Source organism: Apteryx rowi, unplaced genomic scaffold (genome assembly GCF_003343035.1).
Source record: "Apteryx rowi isolate R43461 unplaced genomic scaffold, aptRow1 scaffold_510, whole genome shotgun sequence".
Classification (NCBI taxonomy): domain Eukaryota; kingdom Metazoa; phylum Chordata; class Aves; order Apterygiformes; family Apterygidae; genus Apteryx; species Apteryx rowi.
In genome coordinates, this window is record NW_020450773.1 from 41,677 (window position 1) to 67,538 (window position 25,862).

The 25,862-nt window shown below is 39.0% G+C and overlaps 2 protein-coding genes across 2 annotated transcripts in view; one reads left to right on the top strand and one right to left on the bottom strand.

Annotated features, from left to right (window-relative positions):
- TSPAN13 (tetraspanin 13) overlaps window positions 1-7,582 on the top strand; it is a 17,961-nt gene extending 10,379 nt beyond the window's left edge. The window contains exons 2-6 of the mRNA XM_026080181.1: window positions 1,619-1,786; window positions 4,231-4,311; window positions 5,325-5,438; window positions 5,784-5,894; window positions 7,113-7,582. Of these exons, the coding sequence (XP_025935966.1) occupies window positions 1,619-1,786; window positions 4,231-4,311; window positions 5,325-5,438; window positions 5,784-5,894; window positions 7,113-7,187 (549 nt within the window). The 3' untranslated portion in view covers window positions 7,188-7,582. The remainder of the gene's footprint in view (window positions 1-1,618; window positions 1,787-4,230; window positions 4,312-5,324; window positions 5,439-5,783; window positions 5,895-7,112) is intronic.
- A 4,922-nt stretch (window positions 7,583-12,504) lies between these two features.
- Window positions 12,505-23,922, bottom strand: LOC112972939 (anterior gradient protein 2 homolog). Its single transcript, XM_026080182.1, is given in 10 exon segments — window positions 12,505-12,823; window positions 13,585-13,668; window positions 14,951-15,014; window positions 15,420-15,493; window positions 16,464-16,516; window positions 16,625-16,688; window positions 16,794-16,934; window positions 22,117-22,227; window positions 22,230-22,297; window positions 23,843-23,922. Coding segments are annotated over 10 exon segments (789 nt in total). The 3' UTR covers window positions 12,505-12,773.
- Window positions 23,923-25,862: the final 1,940 nt, after the last annotated feature.

Below are 25,862 nucleotides of genomic sequence, written 5' to 3' on the forward strand. Positions count from 1 at the left end.
TGGCCAGGCCTTTTGGTTTTAACAGAACTTGGTGATTGAAGATTTAGGTTTTAGAGGACCAAATGCTAATGTGATTTAATATTAGACCTCTTCCAATATTGAATAATTCCTTCAAGTTTTATATTGTTCTGCAGTCTGCCCACATGCTGAGAGGTGTAGGAGTGGCAAGCATCTTCCTTTTCTCTTTGCAGACTCTCTTAGAATTTCTCCTTTGGATTACCGGATTTTATACGCTTTTTTCAAGGTGTGTTCTTGTATAAACACAGGAGAAAAACGCCCACTGTGTTGCATGATCTGGATGAGCATCACTGCTTGTTTTAGTGGCTTTCTTGATATCATTCTATATTTCCATATTTAAAAACAGCGTTTTATGGGTCAGGCTTCTAAAAAGTCATTTAGATGAAAAAGATAAACAGACAAGTTTAGTACTTAAAAACAACAAAAACTCCCTGTTCCAGCTTACCCTTCATTTCAGTACATTTGCCTTGGAAATATCCTCTCTTCCTGCTTATTGTGAGGTATATCTTGTTTGGATGGAAACTGGTGAATAGGTGTAAGCACTCTGTCTGTATTTGTTATTGATTAAAGCCAAGTATTTGGACTAGGCCAAACACTTTTTTTTTTTTTATAATGACACAAATTTGGGGTGTTTTTTGGCAAGGTCAAGGTTTGGGAAAGTTAAAACTTCCGTATTGAATTAATGATACTTAACAGAGTGTGCACTTGGTGGTATGTGACACATAGGTCTAACTCTTTTTTCAAATGAGCGTTGTGCATCTTCTGTCTAGGAGATCTGTTTTGGTTTTGTGTGCTGCTTCCCTCCTGTTGTGTCTCATTACAGATTTCACTGCAGCTTGTCATGATGGATTTTTTTTTTTGTTTTATGTTTTTGATGTGGAAACAGGAAAGGCTGGAGCTTCCTGCCCATATAAACAATAAATTCCAGTAAACTAACTGGGACAGCTTCTGCTTGCCTTCCCTGAAAACCATCTTTAAAAGGAAGGAAATACAAAAGTGTTTTGAGTATTGAAATAGTGTTGACTTCATAGTAGAGCTATTTTCCTGAGATGCAGATCTAAAAAGTGTTTTTGTGTGACCTTGTTAACTGTTGTGTCATATCATCAATTACGTAGAAGCTTCTCCAATGCATTAACACACTTGCATTTGTGATCAAAATAAGTTTTGGGAAAGTGCACTTTCTTTACATGTTCAGAGCTGTGGAGCTGTATATCCTATTTTCTTTAAATATACTGTCTGTATTTCAGAACACATTTGAAATTTTCATTCTTCTGTTGTTTTTATTAAAACTGATGATTTTATCTTACCTGTTAATTTGGTTACAATCCACACTGCCTGACTAGAGACACTGAATTGAACATGGCTTGGGTTGAAGATAGTTTAAGTTAGAACAGCCCCACATTAACAGTGGGCCTTTAAATACCTGGAACTAGAGTTCTCTCTAGGATGAAGTGGAGGATTGGTTTGTGGGTTGTTCTCTTTGAACTGGAAAGAAGTATTGTATCTTTCTAACAATGACTAATGCAAAGAGTGTAGCTGTATGTAAGTTGATCCTATTTTTTAATGTACAAACTAACTTTTTGTTTTTTCTTCCCTCCAGCTGGTAAGCCTGCTGCTGATTGGAATTGCAGCATGGGGTATTGGCTTTGGCCTCATCTCTAGTTTCAGAGTCGTTGGAGTGGCAATTGCAGTAGGAATTTTTCTCTTCCTAATTGCCTTAGTTGGACTGATTGGTGCGGTGAAACATCATCAAGTATTGCTATTCTTTGTATCCTTTTGATGAATACTTGAATTAGAACTTCTTTCAAGCCACCTAAATAACTCTATGGACTGAGACTGTTGTGATAGATGTTTCAGAAACAGAACAGAAATTCGGTCTATTTTGATCAAGTGCAGTCTAAACCTTCTTTTCAGTTTACTGTATTCTAAATTCCTTTCATCTCCGTTGTTTTCACTCTGAAGACACAATTACTAACCCCTTCTCCTTTTAAAAATTATAAGATGTTAATTTTGCTGAGAGTGGTTTATGGTGGATCACTAAGTCATAGGTGCTATTTACCGCATGCTTGATCCTATATCATTTTACAAGCTAGACATTTACAAGCTGTTAATGTTTAACAGTGGAGGAAGGTGATAGTTCCAGACAGTGAACTGGTGATAGCTGGCAGAGAAATGCATCACTACCAGTACATGTTGTCAATAAGCACTTTCTTTTCATACCTAGCCCTCATTTGTGATCCCAGATTAGAAATGAGCACAGGCCTTCTCAGTGTGCTTTGCCGCCCCTTTGTGCTCACTGACACTGTGTAAGCAGTCTGTGGTGCTGCCTTGCATAAAAAAATTGCTCTGTTTGGATGAGAGAATAGATTCATCAGATGAAATTCTTATTTTTCTGGTTGCAGTCTACTAATAAGTAGTGTAACAAAGTGACTTTACAAATAACTTAACTGTATGAGATGAGTATCTATCTACCTCAGGAAAGAGCAACCAAGGTACAAATCCAGTACCTGACTTTCAAAACTTAATCTTCAATATCTGTACTATGATTTGTTGTCTCTTTTGTTTTGTACTGTTTTTACATGCATCACTCCAAAAGTGTATGAGGCTGTGTGTTCCAGAGTCAACTCCCTTATTTTTTCTAATCTAGTTTAAAGTACCTTGTCTAAGTCGTCACAAGACCCCCTCAGTGGAGAGAAAAAAAAAAAAAAAGAATATGGAATACCCAGAAAAATATTTTCTTTATTACCTCATTTGGGTAAAGTACCTTAAAGTGACAACATGAGTGCCCAAAGTTAAGGGATTTAGCTGTAGGTTTCTCTCTCAAAAACAAGACCGTCTTTGAGGGAGACCAGAGAGACATCTTTTGCAAATGCTGTCACATACTTCCCCTGATCCCTAAACTTTCCTATCTAAATAATGCATGGCAGATGCTGAATACAAGGTATATTGGGAGGCAACTGGAGTTTCTCCAGTGAGCAGACTACATCAATTTGTATATTTACAGCTAATAATGTTAATATATGAAATGGACTGGCCATCTTCTCCCTCATGTGGGTACTATGAGGAAGCTGTTGGCCTTCATTCAGAGACAGTAATGCCTGTATGATTTGGACTGCTAAAGTGTGAAATCCTTACTTCTTTATCTAGCTGTAAGTAGGTTAGGAAAGATGCACAAAAGAGCTCCAGAAAATCACTTGCTGTAATGTGACCATTTGCAGTGAACTGCCTTCTAACTGTTTTGCTGCTGCAGACATGAATCTTAGGTCGTAGACTTAAACCTACAAAAATGCAGAAGCAACAAACCTGTGGAGCTTTTGTGCGGCAGAGTGTTTCATCATATCCTTCCTCAGGCCTCTGAAAGCCTGTTGGAACAGCAGCTCCTGCGTACTGTGTTCAGTTCTTTTATCTTTCAGTTGAGTTCAGCTCTGTTCTCAAATGTGTACAGGCATGAGGTAACAGCAGTCAAAGGTTTGTACCAGAGAGGTGCTGCCTAAGGTAGATTTGTCCTGCAGATCATGTTATTCTGTGTGCATGGTTTCAGCGCTGCAGACACTGAGAGTTCAAACCAAGTTGTATGTTTTCAGAAGTTAAAAAGAACGGCAGCCTGAACAGAACACACATGGAACATGATTTTTAAACTAATTTTGTTAACTTTAAGTCATATTCTTGTCCATATCTTGAATAACAATCGGGGCAAGCAGGAGGAGTGAATTTCTTTATAAAGAAAGAATTTCTGGTCTTTTTGTAAGGTACAGCAAAAATCCTAATGAAGGACTGTGCAGTTGCAGGAAGTCTCAAACTCTGAGTTGTACAGTTCAGAAATTGCTGCTTCCTGATGTCCTCTTAAATCCAGTTCCTGTTACATGTTCAAGTTCTTTGGGGTCTGAAGGATATAAATTAAAACTTAAGAATGTATGACAAGCAGGTAGTTCTGGGTGTAAGAAAACTAGGAAAGGGTGATTTCCTGCTTGTTCTTCTTTTGTTACATCCCTGTTCATGTCTTCTTGCCAGGCAAAGAACACATAACCCAGAAATACAAGGTATGTATATGATTAGCCAGAAAGGGATAATAAGTGGTGGTTGATTGCTGGGGAGATTGTTAGCTTTTCCATATCCACCTGTTGTTATCCAATTAAGTAAGGAATGCTATTAGGCATATATGTTATATGAGCAAAATTAATTTGAGAGTATATCCTTAACTCCCACTTCCAGTATATGATTATTCTTTTGCTCGTCTTTATTGTACAGTTTTCTGTCTCCTGTGCCTGTTTGGCACTAAACAAGGAGCAGCAGGTAAGAAATGTTTCCTGACTTTTCAGTTAGTCTAGACTATGCTATTTTTGTATAAATTTTCTGTCTTCCACAAAATGTGTTTTACAAATCTTATTTCTGTGAAGAGCAGAAATCTTTAAACGGAAGCAAATCAGCATCTTCGCTTTAAATAAGAACTAGACCCCAGGCAATGCTGGGTTTTGGTACTTAGGGAAAAAATACTTCTGGGTTCAAAAATGCCTTTCAGCTGTGTTTTTGTTTTTATTTTATTTTACTTTTTTTGCTTTTGAGCTTCCTGTCTAGGTTTATGGTCACAAGTTTAGCAGCATGGTACCTTGACTTTATCATGTTCAGAAATTCCAGATAAGCTGATGAAATCTACAGTAATCATAATGTAAAGATGATAAAGCCGCTGAATTGTTTTTGTGTAACTGAAAAGGTGATGACTGCATTAGGTACAGAGGTGACCTGTAAGTGTGAAAGTAAAACCATGGGATATGGTGAATAATTTTTACTGCACTAGAAGTAGGCAAGGAGATAGTGACTAAATGATGAGCTTGCTACATGTAAGCCCATGTTTCATTTAAAATTTCAGTAGTCCCAGTTAGATTAGTTACATGTTCCATTATTAATGCTGTTGCTGGGTTTAGGAAAAAACAGAAGAAAATTAATTACGACCATAAACTGTACTAGGTGCTGCTATTTCACAAGCTATTGAAGTTGTTTGAATGTTAAGGTCATACTTTAGTATATTATCCTGTTAGACTTGGGGATCCCATTGTTTTAGTTGTGAAGTAGTACTTAATTGGTGGAGCAAGGCTAGGATCAGCACAACAGTATGTGTGATGTGATGTCTTTTCATTGAATGGGAGCAAACAAATGAAATCCCTTTTTGGGCTATGCTTTGGGAACCCTTGGTTTTGATTCTTTTTATCAAGGTGGGGAGAAGGGGATTGTCAGCTTTACCTGATATACTGGCTTCCAGTGAAGTGCAAGAATAGTTCTATTAATATTTATGTGCTTATGCCTCCTAGAGTCAACTTCTAGAGGTTGGATGGAATAACACAAACAGCGCAAGAACAGATATTGAGAGAAATCTGAATTGTTGTGGATTCAGAACCTTTGATCCAAATGAAACCTGCTTGTCTGTAAGTTGTTTAAAGGATGAAAATACTTGTAACTTTCTCTCATTGTGTTCAAAAATGTACAACTATTTTCATATTTTCATAGAAGCCTGAGGTTTTTAACAAATGTACAAGTTAGTTTTTACAATGATACTAAGCTCCTTAGTTAACTTCTTGGAGACCTAATGATGGAGCATCCTGCAAAGGTTGAGTTCGATTGTTATTTGTATGTTTGTTTGTTTTTTGTAGGCTTTTAAAGTCAGTTTTGTCCATGCTTGGCAGTCTTTATAGAGCTAACTGATTGCTTTCAGTCAGTGAAGTGTGTCAGAAAATGGAGTGCAATTAATCAGCTGTAACATTTTGTTACAGGATTGCTTTAGAAGTCACCAGTGTCGACCATGTTTACTGGTAATAGAAGAATATTCTGGAATGGTGCTGAGATTTGTTGGAGGCATAGGACTCTTCTTCAGTTTCACAGAAGTGAGTGAGTAGGTTAGAAAATGGAGGGCTTTTTTCCCCTTTAATTGTTCCACAGAACAAAGCCTTAAATTTTAGGGGGTTTGTTGCAGGTACTTCCACTATTGTCTCAGGAGTCAAATAACTAATTGGATAAAGTTTTTTCAAGCTATCAGTTTGCTTAAGTTTACCAAAAGGGGGGCTTGTCTTTTTCAACACTGGGAGTTTTCACAAACTTCTGTTATTTAGATTACAAACTGCAACTAAATACCACATTTAAAATGTGATGCTGTAAACATGCTCACGTTTTCCAGGAAGTTAGCCATTTGACTTTACCTTTCTCTTAAAATAATAAAGGAATGCTGCTGCTTTTAGCTTATTCCTCTGCGCTCCCCCTGTTCCTTCACACACATTTCTGCTTTTTCTTTTTTATTATTATTTTTATTATTTGTTGGTACCTCCCCTAGTGCAAAGATACAGTTCTGTGGTGAGTGAAGCATTGAAAGAGCTGTGCTTTAAACCGTATTTTAAGCATTAGGTTAAAAAGATATTTTCAACTCTCTGCTTTAGTACCTAGATGGTACCTAAACTTGTTTATCCATCACTGAATGAAAATCCTCATGGCAAGTCTTTTACAGCTCCACAATAGAGCATGTGAAAATGTTCCTCATGCTGCTTAATGCAATTTGCAGAAGATTCATGGGTATTACAGCAGCAAGAGCTATACAGCAACTTAAGCAGAATCACTCTGACTTCTGTCCTGATTTCTGTAGTAAAAATATGAAGCAGTTGGGGGGGAAGATTTGAAAATATGCTGGAAAAACAGCCTTATATTAAAATGGTAGATGTAAAAGGAAACAATCTGAGGGATATTATTTTTATTTACCATTGCGGTAAAAACAGATTTAGGAATATCTATCCTTTTGAGGGGAGGGGGRAAAAAGAATAATTTTAAAGTAGACATTCCATGCTAAATATTTTACTTAGCATTGTGGGTACAGTGTTGGCATTTTTGTGTTTTTTCTGTCATTGCTAGATGCAAATTCTTTCTGAAAAGGTGCATTCCTTTTTCTAATGGTTAAGAAATCTGGTGGGTGCAAGTTTAACAGTGGTCAAGTATCCTAAATTTGTGGACTAGAAATTCATTATCGGGGTTTTATGATTAAAACCAAATTTTGTAAAACTCTTGGAAGTTGGAATGGTGACACTCTGCTTAATAACGTCTTTGCCTTTTGTTTTCAGATTTTGGGAGTCTGGCTGACCTACAGATACAGGAACCAAAAGGATCCCCGTGCAAATCCTAGTGCATTTCTTTGACAAGTTTATAAAGGACTGAATCTTCTCCCTGTGCCCTCTACTTCAAAATACTAATTCTCCATAGTTTGGCATTTCTCCATAATAGGGAATCTCCATGTACTCAAAAGAAAACTTTCTTTCTAAAGAAGTTCATAGTTATCATCTTTAGTTTCCCATTGTTCCCTTCCTTAGAACCTCTGTCTTGAAGTTGATTAGTGTATRCAGTAGCTGGACAGAATCAGAATGCTGCTCAGAGCTGGTTAAATAACTTTGTTAATACTTCAACAATTGATGTGGTGAACTGTATTCAGTGAGTTTTATAGCACTACTCGCTTCTTTGGTGTCTAAAAAAAACAAAAGTATTTTCTGCTGTATTCATCGATTACAAAGATTCACGTGGCTTCTCATTAAAATGATAAAAACATATGTTGGGTGCTTGGAGCTGTGTGATTTGGTTAGCCATTAGGATGAATAATAGTAAACTTATTTTCATGTCTTAATAATGGTCTCCCAATCTTCTATTAGGGTAAAAATAGAAAAATAGAACCTGAAGATGTTATTTTCTGTAGTGCTCATAAGTGCATATTAAAGGACTATTGTAGTCTTCTCCACTCCCCCACCCCTCTTTCCTGTTTGTTTTGGGTTTCTGGTAGCTTTAGAATTCCTTTAAGAGACTAAAAATACTTTTTTATTTTTAATGGGTATCTTCACTAAGAGAAGAATGAATGAAGAAGACCAAGAAAAGGTAATCTGCAGCTGAGTAACTTGAAACTTTTGTCTTTAGGAAGTGAATGAAATTTGGTGTCTGCACAACATCAGAATCAATAGTGGTCTGTCATCTTGTTAATGTAAGAAACTTGACTTGATGCCTGGAAAGTTGTTGTACTGCTATTTTTACAGATGGTGTAAAATTGTTGTGATAACTTAGTGTATATTCCTCTGTCATCCAGCTAAGAGACTTAATTTGAGAGATTGAAGAGTGTTTAAAAAAAATTCTGGTGTTTTCAGTAGTTTGTTTAAAAAAAATAAATAAAAAGTTTAAATGGTTGTGCAGTATTCTTGTACTGTCTGAGCTGGAGGAAAGCGTGGGCCATCGTCCAACCTCTAATACAAGTGATGCAGTGAAGTGGAAGTTTGGACATCTTAACACTAGAGGTGCTCCAGTTGTTTTTAATCACACTGAATTGCAGATCTGTACTGTATCTTTTCTTCGTTAAGTACCTGTTTCTGGTATGGTAAGCAGCTGCCGTAGCCTGAAAGGTAACTCTGAAGAAGGTGCAGGAAGAAAAGAGGAAAAGCATTAAGGCCATCTGCTAAGGAGCACTATAGCTGTAAGTGCGAATAGAAGTGGGTTCTGATAGGGTCTGCTACCTTCCTTCTTTTGCAGAAGAAGCAAAAAAGTTTAAATATTTGTTCATCAGAACACTTCTGGATTTTTGGATGCACAGTGCTCCCAATGAAGAAGTTGTTTTGGGGGAGTCAAAGGGAAGAGTTGACCCTGAACACAGGGATGTGAAGAACTTGGTAAGAACAGCCTCTCTTCAGTGAATGGCAAGCTCTTACTATTTCTTCAACACCTACTATCAGCGCCATCTCCTGTTGTTTAATCTATGAGTTACTGTGCTTCATGGTCTGGAAGTGTGGGTGTTGGTGTTTCAAGCATGTACCCTTACACTCAGAGTAAGATTGCATTCCTACACTAAAAGGAATTGGGGCTAAGAGCCTTCAGATTATTCCTGAGGTGCTATGTAAATGTACACAGCTGCTTTTAGAGTGCTGTCCTGTTTACACAAGTAACCAGCCATTCATGATATGTGTCAAGATGATGATGATCGTCTCATGGCTGTCTCTAGCAACAGTTAATTTTCCTGGTATAGACTGGCTCTGCATTTTGTACATAAGTGAATAAATAGAAGAAGAGGCTTATGAAGAGGATGTATAAAGGTTAAAATAATACCATATGGCTGCTACAATTCTAACTTTTTTTCCCCTAATTGTTTTTAGCGCTTGGTTTTGAGTGGTTCTGGTTTCATAAATATGATTGGTGATCCTGGAGTGTGAATGGATTACTGAGAAAATACTGAACTTGTTACTGCTTTAAAAACTATCATGTCTCAGAGCCCTTAGTGTGAGTTTGTTCAGTTTTCAAGAGACAGATCTGTGGATCTGGTGGTTGCATTAAACTTTTTCTATCCTATTAATAGTTTCAGCCTCTTTAAATTTGTGATTAAAAAAAAAAAAAAAAACTTGAAATCCACATCAGAGATGTTCTTTTAGAAACTAATTCCTAAGGTGGCAATAGAACACATTTGTCTTGACTCCTTTTATTTGGGGTTAAAGGGAGTAGCCTCTGTCATGAGAAGTCTGACTCGCATGTCAGTAACACATCAGAACAGTACACTTCTTGTATAAAGCAGAGCATTGCTTTAAAAGCTGTTCTTGAGGGTTTTGGTCTTTGACATTCGCTTTGTGCATCTCTTTGTCTTTTCTCTCGCAAAAATAGTTTTTGGTCGTATAGAGGCTCTGGTTTCTAGAGAGGGATTATATTTATTTTATATCCAACTGTTTGAGAATTGGACTTAATTGTAACTTAGTTTTCTAGAAATTATTTACAGCAGCAGAATATCAAAACAACAAAGTAGTTTAACTTGGAATGTTCTTAATGCTTGCATTGGATGCCTTTTGACATTAATTGTGTTGAAATGCTTTCTTAAAGCTGATTGCTCTCTTGAAACTATTGAAACCTGTATTGACTTCCTTCAAGATATCTACATGTTTTTCTAACACTAAAAATAACTGGCTATAAAACAACAAAATATAATTCCTCTGCATCTGTGTTTAAAAAAATAAAAAATCAGTCCTGATTTTAACTAACATGCTGTTACCATTGAACATCATCTGACTCCTTTCACATCTATTGCAAAAAGAAATACCTTGCATACCTTAACTTTATCTTTGTAAAGATGTACTTTACAATCTATAGCCGGTAAGTGAAGAGAAATGTGCTCGTGTTATTAGATTGCACTATTATTATTTATAGGCCTAATTAACTAAAGATTGAAGTCTAGTGGAATTCCTGAAACTCCATCCATTTTGTGCTCTTCAAATGCCTGAACATACTTACTTCAGAAATGCCTTCCCAGGTTTTCCAAAGAAATTAAAAGGTGTATTTTTTTAAGATAACTTAGGTTTACAGAGGCATCAAGCCAAGTTAAATAATCAGTATTTGGAAGAGGGGAGGAGGAGAACAGAATTAACTGGACTGTCTGTGTGTTAGTATCTCTTGAAAATTTGGCTAAGGTGAAAAGCAAACTACTAAAGCATAGCACTCAGTGCAATGTAGTGATTAAAAATGAATTTCTTGATACCTGCAGATTGAATTAGCTTGTGTTTTTTGCATCTATAGCATATAGACTGCAAGACTCTTAATCTGCCTTATATTCATTTGCTGAATAGCTGATATAGTTAATAGCATCAGTGCATGTGTTTTCTAAAGAAAATGGTACTAATTCACTAATGTTATAAAAACAGACTTTTAAAATGTGATGACTCAGGCAACTTTCATTTCATATTAGATACACTTCTCTAGCACTTTGAGTCAAGTAGATAAAGATGATTTAAACAACCAGTTGGTCCTGCTCCCATGTGTGATGGGTAACATTCCTAAATCTCTTTGCTCAGTGTTATAAACACCTTTTTCCTTTTTATGACTGCTGATAGCTTCTAGATAACACTTCCTCCTTCGCTGCCTCCTTTTCCCCTGTCTTCTGCTTGGAAAGAAAGGGAAAGACCTTTTTGTAACGAAGAACCTGCTCATCACAATTGTAAAGAATGCTCCAATAGAAAGTCTGTTCGTCCTTACTGAACTGCTGAAGGAATTTTGAGCCTCATGTCTGGGCTGTTTCCAGGTATCACTTGAGATTCTCTGACTGGTAGGGTTTCTATAGCTTGCTAAAGCTGTTGTAACAAGTGTCTTTAGATACCTCTAATTTTTTTGAGTAATTCCCTTGAGCTGAAATCCTTACAGCTTCTCTTGTCTGCCCTGTCCTCCCAAATGTATTCCTCACTCATGGTTATAATCATGACTGTAGTGGTAGTTAATGATGGCTGGAATTGCTGAAGAGATGAGAAAGTAATGGAGGAATAGCCTTGGGCAAAGTGTTTCACACTGCTGCTGCTTACTTAGATATTTGACACTGAAGATGGAAAGTCTCCTTTTGACCTAAATCTTAAGGTAGATGATATGTACTCCTGTGGTGTTCGGCTGCAGGGTTTTTTTTTGTTTGTTTGTTTGTTTTAGTTACAACTTCTAGCCCCTTTAGGGCTAGTAAATAAAGGAAAAAAACATAAGCCATAAAGCAATCATGAAACCAATTGCATCTTAAATACAATATCACTCCTATTAATCATCATCACAAGGCTTTATTGAATTTCAATGTAGGCAAGAATCTTTTAAGGGGAGCTCTTATGTATTTTTCAAGTAGATAAGTGTGGAGGGTCATGACAAGGTTAAACTGGTGGAAAGTTGCAAGTAGCAAGCAACAGGAGCCTCAGACAAACATACCCAAGGCACTGGTGCAGCTGGGAATGATACATCCTGAGAAAGTACAGATAAACTAGCAGAAGCCAGTGGGAACCAAGGTTAAGGGCAAGACAGCTTTTCTAAACAAGTAGCAAGGTACAAGGCATGACYGCTGCGTGCGTGATYGGTGYMRTGATTGGCTMCCTGTGACVTAATCTGCATGRTGATTGGCYTAGCAAAGTGTGTCTGTGAAACCACTGAAGCAGCTAACTTTTTAAATATGCTCAGAAACAAACAATAAATGTCTCAGGACGCAAACCCTCCTGAGTCTGTGCCATTCATCTGCCACAGATAAGGTGATGCTGAGATCACTTTAGACTGCAGCCAATTAAAAAAAAAATGCATAAACAATCACATCCTCTAGTCTCAAGTACTTTTCTGTATTTGAGGATGTGTTTTCTTAAAGATGTACCATTGTGTACATTGCTATATAATTAACTGCAAGGTATAGAAATTTCCTGTACAATGGTTGCACACTTCATTATCTTTACAGAAAGTACTGATAATGAGAATGAGAGAGAGGTTGCTTACTGTTGATGCTATTCTTTCTGGGTGTTCCGAGAAAGTAGGATGAGAAATACAGAGCTTAGCTAGTTGCTAAAATTGGAGATACAAAAAGCTTCTTTTCTTTTCCTTCTATAGAGTTTATGTATAAAGTTGCAAGCTGTGGTCTCCTGTAACATAGTGATTTTACTGTTACTAATAACAGCAGATGGTAATGAGGTAGGAAAGAAATACAAAACACAGCACCATCTTTGTAAACATTTGAAATGGATTTATTAAAAAAAACACACTTTTTACAGTTGGATCATACAGTAGTCTGTATGCCTTCAAAATTAAAAGCCACTTGCTCTTAAAAATGCTGTCCAGTACAAAAGTGCTAGTGTAAAACCATAGTGTTTATATATATAAACCAGCACTATATATCACTAAAAACCACTGTAAGTAGACTCTTCACCAGTGTCAATGAGGGAGAAGAGATGGAAGATCAGACTTTGTGGTGTTCAAGGGCTTCCTCCTTCCCCTTACAATTCAGTCTTCAGGATCTTCAGAGCTTTCTGCATATTTGAGTACACTAGCAGTGAAATATTTATACATGTTATTTTTGTTGCAACTTTCTCTGCCACTGACTACAATTATGTTAAAGAAGTGTCATTTTTATTATAAAAGTCTTTGCCCAAATCCCTATTGGTGTATTTATTCTGATGCAGTGATGCTGAGTGTTTTATGAACATCAGTCTGTTTAATTGCATCTGGGGAGGATGTCCTCCCTTAATGCGAATGCGCAATTATTAACAGTTCAGAGACATGAGCTGTGCAGCACACATGATATTTGTGTGGGGAGGGAGGGCTATTTCTGGAGGCAGTAAAGGGTCACATGCAAAGTTTTGCTGACTTGGGCCACAGGGATTGTATGCAAGAGTACTCGTGGTCTAACTCTTGGTTACAGTGAACACTGAATTATGCATTACTACCTATATTTTCTTTCAAAGCAGAAGGATGTTCAAGTCTCTGGGGCTGTGCCATCATTCTCTTCAGCTCAGTGAGTCTAAGATTTTTAGATTTAGACTTTAGAAAGCTGAAGTCAAGTAGACCCAATGACCTCCAGTGGGACTAAAAGATCTGATTCAAATGTGAATATCAACACTGAATGAAACAATGCTGAGTATTTCTGTCACAAGAAAGTATGAGTCATGTAGTCACATTCTTCCCAAACCTGTCCTTACCCTCTGTTGGATGATTGTCTTCCAGCAAGTATTGATTGCAAGAGTGTAATGTCTAGTGTTATTCCTTGTTATATGAGAAATCTGACTGCTTTGAAAATACAGTACTTACACAAAGAAATATCAGAGGGCTCATATGCGTAGAGACGGTTTGAGTATCTTCCAGTAATATCTGCTCTCACAGTCAGGGTGGGATCTGGAAAAAGATGAGGAAAAATTGTAGAGGACAGGATTAACCTTCAAGCATAAAATAAAGCTTTCTGGGCTTCTGCTTGCATCCTGAACACTTCTGCAAGACAAATCTGCTAATCTGTTTAGAGTATTGTTCTGCTTCCACGAATGGCCAACAGCACTTTGTTCTACAAAATAATTGAAGTTTTAGTTTGTCTTGTGTGTGCAGGCTTATCAAGGAGGGGATAGGTTTAATTCCAATTAATGCTGATCAGCCTTGGACCCTTTGTCATTGCATAGTACGTGAATTAACTCTATAAACTGAGACATCTTTCAAGCTCAAAAAAAAAAAAAAAAAGCAGTTGCTTTGGTCAACAGAAAATAATCTTCATCCAAGTCTTCTGAGGGGCTGATGAATAGAAGCATGCATCATGACCTAGATTTATGAAGGTATGTGCTAACGGTATGCATGTGTAGTGTATGAGGCTACCTAACTCCTCTGGGAGAAGGAACGTGTGGATGCATGCGTGTATGGCTACTAACATGTCCAAAATGAAAATGCTTATAAGGTGTTAGTGCAGGTAAGCTGAACACAGAACTAGGTATCAAGCTTTGAAAATCTAGCCCTTGAAACATACTGGATCACTGCTGTTTCTATGATGCCCATAAGATTATATGCCAAAATGAAACCTGTCTGCTTTATGATAATTCTAGAAATAGCGTAATGAACAAGGCTGGGTCAATGCCTATCTTTTCCAATGATTGTGGCATCATATAGTTTTAATGAAATTATAGGGGTTTGAATTCTAGATTTACGAAGTTAATGTCATGGCTGGGGTTAGTCTGAATTTTAATCCAAGTTAGACAGTGAAAGCTTCAAGGGTTAGAGCACGGTGCTCTCTCCTCTCTGGAGGCGCCCCGAAGGCAGGTCGGGCAGTGGCGTACAGGTGAAGCAGGGCACCAAGTTTGAGACAGCAGCAGCATGCCGAGAGGGGATGGGTTTGTGGTGAAGGGACTGTATCCTGCCCACATCGAGGTGGAGCTGTGATCAGCCTCCTCACCTCTACCAGTGCACCATTCCTTTTCCATCACTGCTCTTTTTCTTTCGGGCTATGCAAACCTCCTCCAAGAGGAGGTTCTTGCTCGGCTGATTCCTTTTTTGATTTTTCTCACATGTGCAGCAAAACACAGCCAGAGATTCTGTATTTCTCTTGGAATAAATTCCTGTTGATATGCCTGAGGATTTGAGACTCGTAATGCAGCAAGGCCTTCAATCCAAGATCAGCATTAATGCTTAAGGTACTCACCTATGAACAAAATCCTAGGGACATACTGGCCATCGGGTGAGAGATTCTTGTCTGTTGTTTCATACTTAAAGAAAACAGAAAAGGTTCTTGTTCAAGATTGCAGCAGGGTATGTTACCAAAATATTTTTTCTATTTTATACTTTGTGTTATGAAATACAGCTTAAATACTAAATTTTACAGCTTAAGAAATTTGCTAATTGGGATATGATCTTTTAACAGCTGGAGTTGCAAACTGATAGTAACATAGTTAAAATTTAGTTAGTATTAAATTGAACTTTGAATCCTTTTGCATTTTGGGGTTATGATAGCTAGAGATAAGAGATTTACTACTAACTCTATCATGCTTCATCACTGGCCATTTTTCCTAGACAAGCCTAGCTATTAAACAGACTAATTATAGCTAGGGAAGACATAATTAAAATTAAAAGTTTATTGCTTTCAGTTAATGAAGTATAATTGGGAAACTTACCACAAGATTCAGGAGAATAAACTTTTCAGCCAATTTCTGTACCTCTTTATGTTCAGCAAAGGCCTTCTTCAGTGCTGTAATGAAAGCAATGTGGAATAACAGTTAACCCCCCCCCCCCCAAAAAAAATATGCTTTGAAATATTGGCCTAAAAAAAATCCCTCAAAAGAACTGACAGATTCAAACATGGCTGGCTGGTAGACTTTCTAGTACTTCCTAGTTACAGCAAATAAAGATTTTTACTTCATTCAGCTTCATTATTCCGTGGTAAAGAGTAAGTATAATGGTACAGAATTTCTCCTTTCCTTCAGTTAGTGCAATCTCCTCAAAGTTTCTCTGCTCAAATTTGAATTTGAGTATTTGACCCTTTAAACCTAATGTTACGGCTTTGGGCTCCAGCCCTAAGGTGCTGACAATATAGTGTGGAGGTGTAGGACCTCAACCTGAAATGTCTCAAGAGATCTTAATGCTTGTATCAAGCTCCCTCCAGAGTTACTGGGGCTACTGGTGGATGCAAAGGTCTTGCTGCATGGATCGGATGGTAGGATGAGGAGCCCTTGAGTAAGTTCAGAAACACAGAGAATAGAGCAGTCCGAGTTACTAGAAATCCCCCCAAAACTCATTTCAGCCTTTGATTTGTCTGTGGTCAGATTTGGTCACAAACATCAATGATACTGAGAGCTGAATACTTCTTTTTCTCTCCCTTTCCAGAAAATTTCAGTTGTTATTACAGGTGGGGGTCTTGCAATTGATTTCAGCTGATTCTAAGGCAAACTTAAAAATACACTTGCTACAGGTCAAAACCTGCTGATCTGTGCTCTTTCCTGTGCTCATCAAGAGATGCGAGTATTGCATAATACTGAAATACAGGTATTTTTGCACCTGCTGAAATAAAATAAAAAAGGTACGCGACACTGATTTAAAAAATATTCTGCCTGCTTCTGTAAGTTGGTATTTCACTAAGGCTTATTGAGCAAGTAAATCTTTTTTTAACATTACATATCCTGAAGTCGAAAAGCTGCTGCTTTTCAGTACAGAATGATTACCTTGACTGTGTGGGCAGTCATCCAAGTGGTGGATAATCATCAGGGGTTTATTGCTGGAAAAGAAGGTGTCTCGTTAGGGGCTGCCAGGTGTGGGGACAGGCACAGAAGGCACTAAGGGGGGCCATGGGACAGGGGGGGCCCAGCTTGCAGGCCTGGGGTACCTGGTCTTGGAGCGGAAGAGGGCTTCCTCATAGGTCTGCGTCCAGATGAGCTGGTCTCCCCAGCCTGCAGGGGCAAAAGGGCAGGGCAGGACAGTTAATGAAGCAGAAATTAAGTTGTTAGAACTACTATAGGAATCTAAGCTGTAGCGTAGCTGCACTTTTTTATTACCTCTGGAGAGGGTCTGTGGCAGTTTTGGCTTAGTCTCCTTGGTCTCCTTTGTCTCCTTCTTGGGCGCATCCTTAGCCAGAGCACAAGAGAGGGCAACAAGCAGCAGGAACACCGACATATAGCTCTTCTCCATGGCTGCTCCTGGGAAGGAGAGAAACGTAAAATTGCCACGCTTCCCAAACTGCTGCCTGAGCAGAGGTGCAGTGCTCGAGTGACAGCTCAAGTCACAAATATGTAGCAGGGTGAGTCAGTGCCAAAATTAACTGTTCCAGGCAGGTGCCTGCGCTGGTGGGAGCATGAAGGAAGAGTGAGGTTTGCTTAGCAAATTGTCACAAAGAAGTCAGTCCCTTTCTACTGCTCTGTTCATCCTGTTGGGCCGTGGTCCTCTTAGATGCTCACTCTGGTGCTAGTTTCTCTCTCTCTTCTTTTTACAAATATTGAATTTGCTCAGTAAAACAACTGAGTTCTGGCAATTTCTACAAGAATCCAAAAGGACTTTCAAGTCCTACATGCACAGCTATATCTAGATCTCTCAAAATTATAGTAACCAAGCACTCCAGCAGCATAGGTGCTGAAAAATTAACTTTTCTAGGTTGTTCCTCTGTTTTGCAGCTACAACAGCTCCAATGAGAAGTAAATCATAAGCCAGGTTTTATAGTGAGTCATTGGCATGGATGCAACTTAATGCTGCGGTTAAAACTTCAGAGTATGTCTTCCCCCTTAAAAGTCTTATCTAGTCCTTAAAGATAAGGAGTTATCAGTGGAAAAGTGAGAACTGAAATGCAGTTTGCAAGCTGAAGTAAGGTGGAGAGCAGAGGGCTTTTCCTGAGGCTGACACTGCGGTTTGGGGATGGAGAGGAGGTGTGTCTGATGGGAAGCTCCTTAGCAGTCCAACTGGGATGCTGCTTCAAATTGCAGGGGGGGGGGGAACATGACAGCAAGGTGACCCTATGTCTTCTCATTAAATTTCCTCCTGAAAACTAGAATACCAATTTAATGGGTACCAGTTTAATAGGAAGACCTAAGATATTCCAAAAGCAATATAGAGAATCCAGAACATTCATGCAAAAACTACAGCGGGCTGGAAACTTTTAAAATTCAGCCAATGAAAATGAAAGTCCAGGGAAATAGCAGCATTCCTCTAGGCTTTGGAAGGAATTGCTGGAGGAGACAGCTGAATTTGAATCAGTGTTACAGTGCTCTTTGCGACTGGGAGGTTCAGTAGACCATCAGCATCCGCAGAGTCACTGTTTCAGAGGCACGAAATATGATTTTGCAACAGACTACCTTTTGCCCTGAAAAAAGTCTCCTTTGCGAGGAAGAAAATTGCATAAAGTTAAATTAAACCCAGTGGATTTTCAGTGCTGCCTAGAGAGTTGTTCTAGCTAGATCTGTATTGAGGAAGTAATGCTTAAAAAAAAAAAAAAAAAGTATTTGCCAACCAGGAAATCAAAGACAGACGATCATTAAACCTGCTCTTTAAAACGTCACCTCTGCAAAGCTATGTGCACTTTTGCTAAGTTCTCCACTGCACAAAACCCCTCCCTTCCTGGTTCTTTTAACCTGAAGAGACAGCATTTCCCTATACATTTTCTTTTTAGTAAGCTGTTCCAAACTGTCCCTAAGTTGCTGCAGTCTTTTCTTTCCATTGATTAGCTGCTTGGCTCTAGGTAACCTGAGCCCAGAGTTCACAGGTTTTAACAGGTCCTTTCCAAAGAAGTGTGTATTGCCTTACCTTGTTTACTCTCCCGGATGCCTGCCCAGGTGAGAAGGTGTTCGGAGTTACAGTGTGAACACTATGGTTCCTGCTGCCTATTTATGCACCTTCACACACCCCAGCTCCACCCACGAGCTTTGGATTTGAATACTACTGCCAAAGAGCTAAATCTTCCAATTTCCTCTCCACTGAAACATTCTTGGTTAATTTTRTAATTAAATAATATTAACACTTCCTGTCAAATGCCATGTATTAAGCTCAGAGTTGTTTCTGTAGACTTTTTGAACATTTTTAAAAGGTGATTTTAAAATGTTGGCAAAGATCCAAGTCCAGGTAAGCTTAAATCAAGACTCCTGATTTGCCTGAGGAGTGATTTGTCTTTTTTTGATTGGTTGGGAATTGAACCTGGGTTGCTGTTCTTTTAGTCCTCTGAAAAAGTTAGATGATGACTCAAACTTAGGTGTTAATTAGAAAATTAACTATGCACATTATACAGATATATATGTACACATGCACATATAACACTACTTAGGAAAAATTTTAATGGAACCTAATAGAAAGTTTATAAAGACTCCTATAGTATAGTATGATAATGGAATGCACATGTATAGTGTGATAACGGAATGAAATAAGAGAAAGAGATTGCATATGAATTTTTGCTCCTATTAGAGTGCTTCTTCCTGAAGATTCAAAGATGTATTTTGTTAGCTACTATGTTGTGAATCCAAATCACTTCCACTCTAAGGCATTTTTTCTAAAACTTCTATCAAAATAAGTTCCCCCAAGTCCATATTTGGAACAGCTCTCTTTGGACTATCAGGTTGCCTCCTTAATCCACATCAGTGTGGATTTAGGAGTCGAAAAATTGGGTACCCACTCCTGAAATCATTGTCTTATGTCTGGCATTCTAAATTGTAATTCAACATATTCTTGCTGACTGACTTGTCAGGTTGCACCTGGTAGTGTATATTTGGTAGTTTTAAAGCCTGTAACAGAACTTCTAGTTGCTTTCAAGTTATGTGAAGAGATAATGAATGGGTAGGCTGCCATTCACACACTTTTTTCTTTTTTTTAAAGCAGGCTTGTCTAAAACTGCATTCTAAAAATCAAGTCCCCACCCACTCTTTGGCAYCTGCCTTAGATGTATTCTCCTAAATTTTTACTGTTATTCTCCTGTTTTAAGGAGATACATGTACATTAGCCTATTTCCATATAGCTTCATGATGCTCTTTAAGAATTATTTTCTATCAGAAACTTAAAAATGCAAATGTAGCTACTCACAGGGACTTTCTTGTCACCTCAAACCCAGTGATCTCAAAGGAACTAGTTGAAAATGTCGCTGCAGCAGCCCTGCCTTTTGTTAACAAAGAGAGAGGGGAGCTCAGCCTTCCTGCAGCTCCCAGCTCGGGTCCTGAAACTGGCCCCAGCCTCTGACTTAGCTTCAGGCCGCTTATCGGAGACTTTCTCTGCCTCAGTGACTATGTCCTGCAGGAACTGCCCCAGGAAAGCTTGGAACAAAATAAAACTATCCCAGAAGGTTTTTCCTCTTTTGCTGTAAAGATCTGATCAACCCCATTGGAGTTAATATTTAACATCTTTACGAAATTAGGCATTTGTTTTTTTCTTTCTTTTTTTTTCCTGATTTTCATTTCTCTGTTCTGGTGGTACCTTTGTTCATTATGTTATACAGAAATCATCACAGCTTTGGTGACCAATATTGTAGCCATTTTAAAAATATTTCCTGAAGTGTTCAAAGTGTTCAGGTAAATACCTGCTATATAGCTGATGATTTGCCCTGAAGGATGAGGATTTCCCAAAACATGTCAGCCTAACGCTTTCCCCTTTTCTATTGAATGAATGCCTCTATTAACTTGAAGTACCTACAGTTTATTGGGAATATTTTTAAAATTTGATGGCAGAAGAGATGTTAGGATTTAAGATATTTATAAGTATCTGACCTTCTGATGTCTGCTTCCAAAAAATGCTTCTGAAGAAAATGTACCAATCCATCAGGATTTTGATATCTCTGAATGCAGTTTCCCACTTGCATATGCATACATATAATACAAATCACCATCACTTGGTATAAATTGACAGGCCGGAATGGGAGCATGGAACGTCCTTTAAATAGCTTCAGATAAAGGTTGGAATTTATCATGTAACTGGCTCTTATATTATACTGTGTTTTGTGTTGTGAAGTACTGGGATGTGCTGGAAGGAATTGCTGAATGACATATTTTCAAATCAGCAAGTCTTTCGAACACCCATAGTACATGTACCCGTTCTTGTATCATTTAGTGCACTTCTTCACAATGGAAACTATCATGATCTATTGCACCAAGGAATGTCAAGGTTTTTAACATACGTGGGGCTTAATTGCTGAACTTGAGTCCAGCAAGAGAAAGCCTCATCCTGATAACTTTTAGAGTTAATTTTCAAGTGTTTCATTCAGTCCCACAGAGATGCACTGGATAAATGAAGAGGCATTCTTTGATGAGAGGGATTTAGAAGCTGTGGGTGTATTGCAGCCTTTAGAAAAGACTTACCTAGTTGTCTTAACTGAGCAAGTTGGTTGTGATTGGGAAGGCTTCACGAATGAAATTCTTGTACTTAAAATTAAGTACATGCATTTTAATTAATAAAATAAGTAGCTGTGTTTAAAAACAGAAAATCTTCTGTACTCAGGGATTAAAGTCAATGACTCCTCCCCTATCTGAGCATACTGATATTCAGTTTTCTATCTTGTTCAAAATCTGTAAGCCAATGGTTTCCTATTTTTACTGTACTGTAATATATGAGGATGACAGGAAGACCTTTGCATTTGTGGACAGCTTAATTTATACCTGCTATCATGTGGAGAGTTTTTAGTTAATCTTTTCTGTGAATCCAGCTTATTTGTAAAACTTGCATTCTCTAGTCCTCAGATGATGGTTTTCTATTATGGTCAGTAGCTAAGCTACAATATTGGTAATTTCAGTGAGTCTCCTGGAGCTGCCACATTGCCCTCAGTTTACTGTGATCTCTCTTTGTGCCACCTTGTCTTCTTTTTTGTTATTTTGAATTTGTTTGGTTAACCTTAGCCCAGGACTGCTGTTTTCCTTATGTTCTACCTCAAAGATCAGAAGACCTTGACTTCTAGTGAATATCAGCGCCCTGTATTTTTTTCTGAAACACATTAAGTGCCAAAACCTGTCCACAAGATAATCTGAGAGAAGAAACAATATCTGCTGCGACTGATAGAACTGTGCACCATTATGTGCTCCGCTTCTCTAAAGGTGCCTGACAAGAGACCACTGACACAACAAACACAGGAAAAAAATGCATGATGTCAACGCTGACTCCCAGAATTGGTCCCTGAGTAACACAGGAGAGTATTTTCCTTATTCATGATATCTTACTTGGGATGTTTACACAAATAAAGGGTTTCCTTCTGTCTTTTTTACAATGGCAAGTAAATATGTCTAGAAGTACTCTAGGAGCACTATGCACTAAACAACTCCTTTTTCAGTCCCAGTCATAAGGCAAGAGGATCACTCTTGCTTGTGTAATAATATCACACTGTAAATGCTGCTTTTGTTTTCAGGCCAGTATCATAATCATCATCACCTCTGCAATGAAGCTTATTTGTTCTGCAGATTTCCTCTCTGTTACCAGTGCTGTTGGTCTTTTTCTCCAAGCAGCGTGGTCTTTGGTAGTGTTGGCACCTTCTGGCCATATGACATGCTCCATGGCATCTGCCATCTTCTCCCAAATTCCTGACATTGTCTTGGCTTCTGTATTTGTCACAGTGTACAGTTCCAATGCACACAGATTGCACAGTTTGGATGGACTCCAGCTTCAAGGTTTTCTGCAGCAGGTCTCTCAGTTTTCATGTTTTGGATTTTCCACCATATCCCTACTGTGTTCAGGTAACAGTACACTTTGTGCTCCCTGTATGTCAGTCTGAACTGGGTGATTTGCTTGACTGGATTGTCTTTGTTTTGACAATTCCAGTTGTCTTGTCAAGGGTTAATTTGGGGATTCAGCAGTCTCATTTTCTGAGTCGTCCCAGATCCTAATAATTATCTGGTCTGTCTTTAGGGTTTTAGCCACAAAAATTGTAAAGCTGACTCTCCAGTGATAGGCTCCTGTATGTTGGGGAGATTTCCTTTTTTTTTCTCTCTCTCTTTTTCCCTTTCAGAGTGAAATAATTTCTGTAATAACTTCATAATTGGCCTCCTCTACTAAAATTCAAGAAGCTGAAGGAGCTGAGCTTGTTCAATTTGACAAAGAGAGGGCTAAGGGGCAATCTAATAGCAGCCTGCAACTACTTGAAGGGAAGTTATAAAGATGATGGATCCAGACTCTTCTTGATAGTAGCAGCAGATGATAAAACAAGGTGTGAGGACCACAAGCTGTGGCTTGGGGGGTTCATGGTGGACATCAGGAAAATCATCTTCATGTGAAGAGTAGTGCAGCACTGGCACAGAATACCCAGAGAGGCAGAGGAAACTCTGTTTTTAGATGTTTCCAAGAGCTRGCTTGACAAAGTTTTAAATCTTCATGCCATTATTCAGTGATCATTCTTAGGGATGGGGTTCGAAAGAGTACCATCATTCTGTGTCTGACTTCTGTTTTACACTGTCTAACATGAGCTTCGGAATAACACAGCAACCTGTTCCAGCTGGCTCGTGCTACGAGATACAGTTCCCAATGCAGATTGTTGAATGTGCTTCTGAAGGCTTCTCACTACAATTCTTGTCTGCAAAAATTGGTAGATTATACTTCATATATACATATATATACATATACATATATAAATGCACTCTATATAGCATAGTATACTATGTATATAGATATAGTATACTTCCTTTTGTTAAACAATATCTTAATAACATATTAGAGACCACTGGCTTGCCTTCTCATTGAGACAAGTGATTGTATTCCAGATTGCCTCAAACTTCACATTTTCCTTATCTTTTTACTTCTAGATACCCTATAATGCACACTACACTGATATACTGGCTCTAAAAATAACCCCTTATTCGCCAGTATAACAGGAATGTTAGGAACATAGGCCTAAAAAGGTTACCCTTAACCGAGGTTACCCTTAAAAATCACTGTGGAGCTACAAATCTTGACATAGTCATAAGTCTCAGGACAGAGCTTTTCCTCTTTTTGCATTCTGTGGTTGTGTGAGTATAAAGTTTCACTAGCTTTTCAGTGTTGCTCCTATTTATACCCTACTTACTGCAAAAATAGCCCATTCAGAGGGAAGAGAATCTCTACTTCTTTTAAGAACATCTTTTTATTGCCAATAATCTCCTAGCACACTTTACCTATTCCCTACCATGAGTTTCTTGCTAAAGTATCTGTTTGTCCAGAATGCTGGCATAGGAGCAGAATCAATGACGGTGGCTTTCCAAAGATCATCCTTCCTGAAGGAACTGAACTATTTCCTCAGTTGGGGAACCCATCACAATATAGTGACCTTGGATGGAAGTATATCTGCCATAACATCCCCATAGACAAACCAATGAATTATGGACTAGGTAAGTGGACAGTGAGGAGAAGCATAAAGTCCAGCTGGAGGCTAGTCACTAGTGGTATAGCCCAGGGGTTGATTTAACATCTTTGTTAATGAATGGAAAGAGTGTACCCTCAACAAGCTTGCAGATGATGCTATCCGGGAGCAGAGGTGGCTGGCTGCTCGGCAAGGTGAGCAGGGAGCAGAGCGTGGGGGCAGTGGGTTTCACCAACAAGGAGATGGGATGCAGGAGTGACAAGTCAGGGTCAGACGCTATCTGCTGCTCACCCAGCATGTCTTTAATGATGAGGTAGGTCCGAGGCCAAGCCAGGAAGCCAAACCTATGGGTATGGGTCACAGTGAGACTCTCAGAGGTAGGAGACCAGGTTCAGACATAGCTGCTGCACAGCTGCAATGTAGCACAGGCAGGGGTCAGCAGTAAAGCCTCTGCTTAAAAGCAGCTACAAAGGGCAAGGAGTAGCAGACCTCACTTCTAGTTTCCTTCACAACAGCTCTTACCAGTGGAAGAGCTGTCCTGGGGCTCAGCCAACTAAATTCAATTTCACTGTTCAGTTTAGCCAGCTAAACTCCTAGAAGGGGGATTTGCTCCAGGTCCTGACAGGTACAAAACTGCAAGGAGTAGCTGATACACCAGATGGTTGTGCTGTCATTCAGAGGGCCCTCAACAGGCTAGAGAAATGGGCAGAGCAGAAACTTGTGAAGTTCAGCCAGGGGAAGTGCAAAGTCCTGAACCTGGGCATGAATAACCCCAGTACAGGCACCAGTACAGGCTGAGGGCTGAGTGGCTGGAGAGCAGCTTTGCAGAGGATGTTGTGTGAGGGTCCTGGTGGACAACAAGTTGAACATGAGCCAGCAATGTGCCCTCATGGCAAAGTTCAACAGCCTCCTGAGCTGCATTAGGCAGAGCCCTGCCAGCAGGTTGGGGGAAGTGATCCTTCCCCTCTACTCAGCATTGGCGAGACACATCTGGAGTCCTGTGGCCAGTGCTGGGTTCTCCTGTATAAGAGATGAGTGAGTCTAGTGAAGGGCTGTGAAAATGACAGAGGGCTGGAGCATCTGTCATATGAGAAGAGGCCAAGAGAGCTGGGATTGTTCAGCCTGGGGAAGAGAAGGCTCAGGGGATCTTATCATTGATACTTTACTCCTGATGGGGGGAGTAAAGAAGACAGAGTCAGAATCTTCTCAGGGGTGGCCAATGAAAGAAGCAATGGGCACAAATTGAAATGCAGGAAATTCTATCGAAATGTAAGAAAGAACTTTTCCTGAGGTCAGGGTGGTCAAAACACAGGAAAAGGTTGCTCAGAGGTTGTGGAGTCTCCGTCCTTGGTGGTATTCAAAGCCTGACTGGACATAGTCTTGAGTAACCTGCTCTCGCTGACCCTGCTTTGATTAGACTATCTCTAGAGGTCCCTCCCAACCTCAACTATTGTGTGATTCTATGTATATAGCACATAAGAAAGAAAGATTAAGTAGTATAAAGGCGAATTTATAATTGGATCCAGACATATCCCACCCACAGCTGCAGCTGATCTATGGCCATATAAAAGCTAAATTGATTGAAAAATGCCATGCTGTGTTTACAGATTGGGATATTATAGCTGGAACAGAACGGTTATTACCTTCTGCCCACGAGATGCTCAGGTTTCACCAGTGTGTGGGTCATCCCACTGTACAAATACAGTTGTAACATCCCTACCAGAATAGTTAGCTGGCTGATCAGTCAATTAGAATGGCATAAGGACACGTGTACTAAAGTCCTGTTAAAAGTTATGGTCTGGAAACAGCAAGCACACTCCCTCAGGTGGTGACACTAAATAAGCAATAT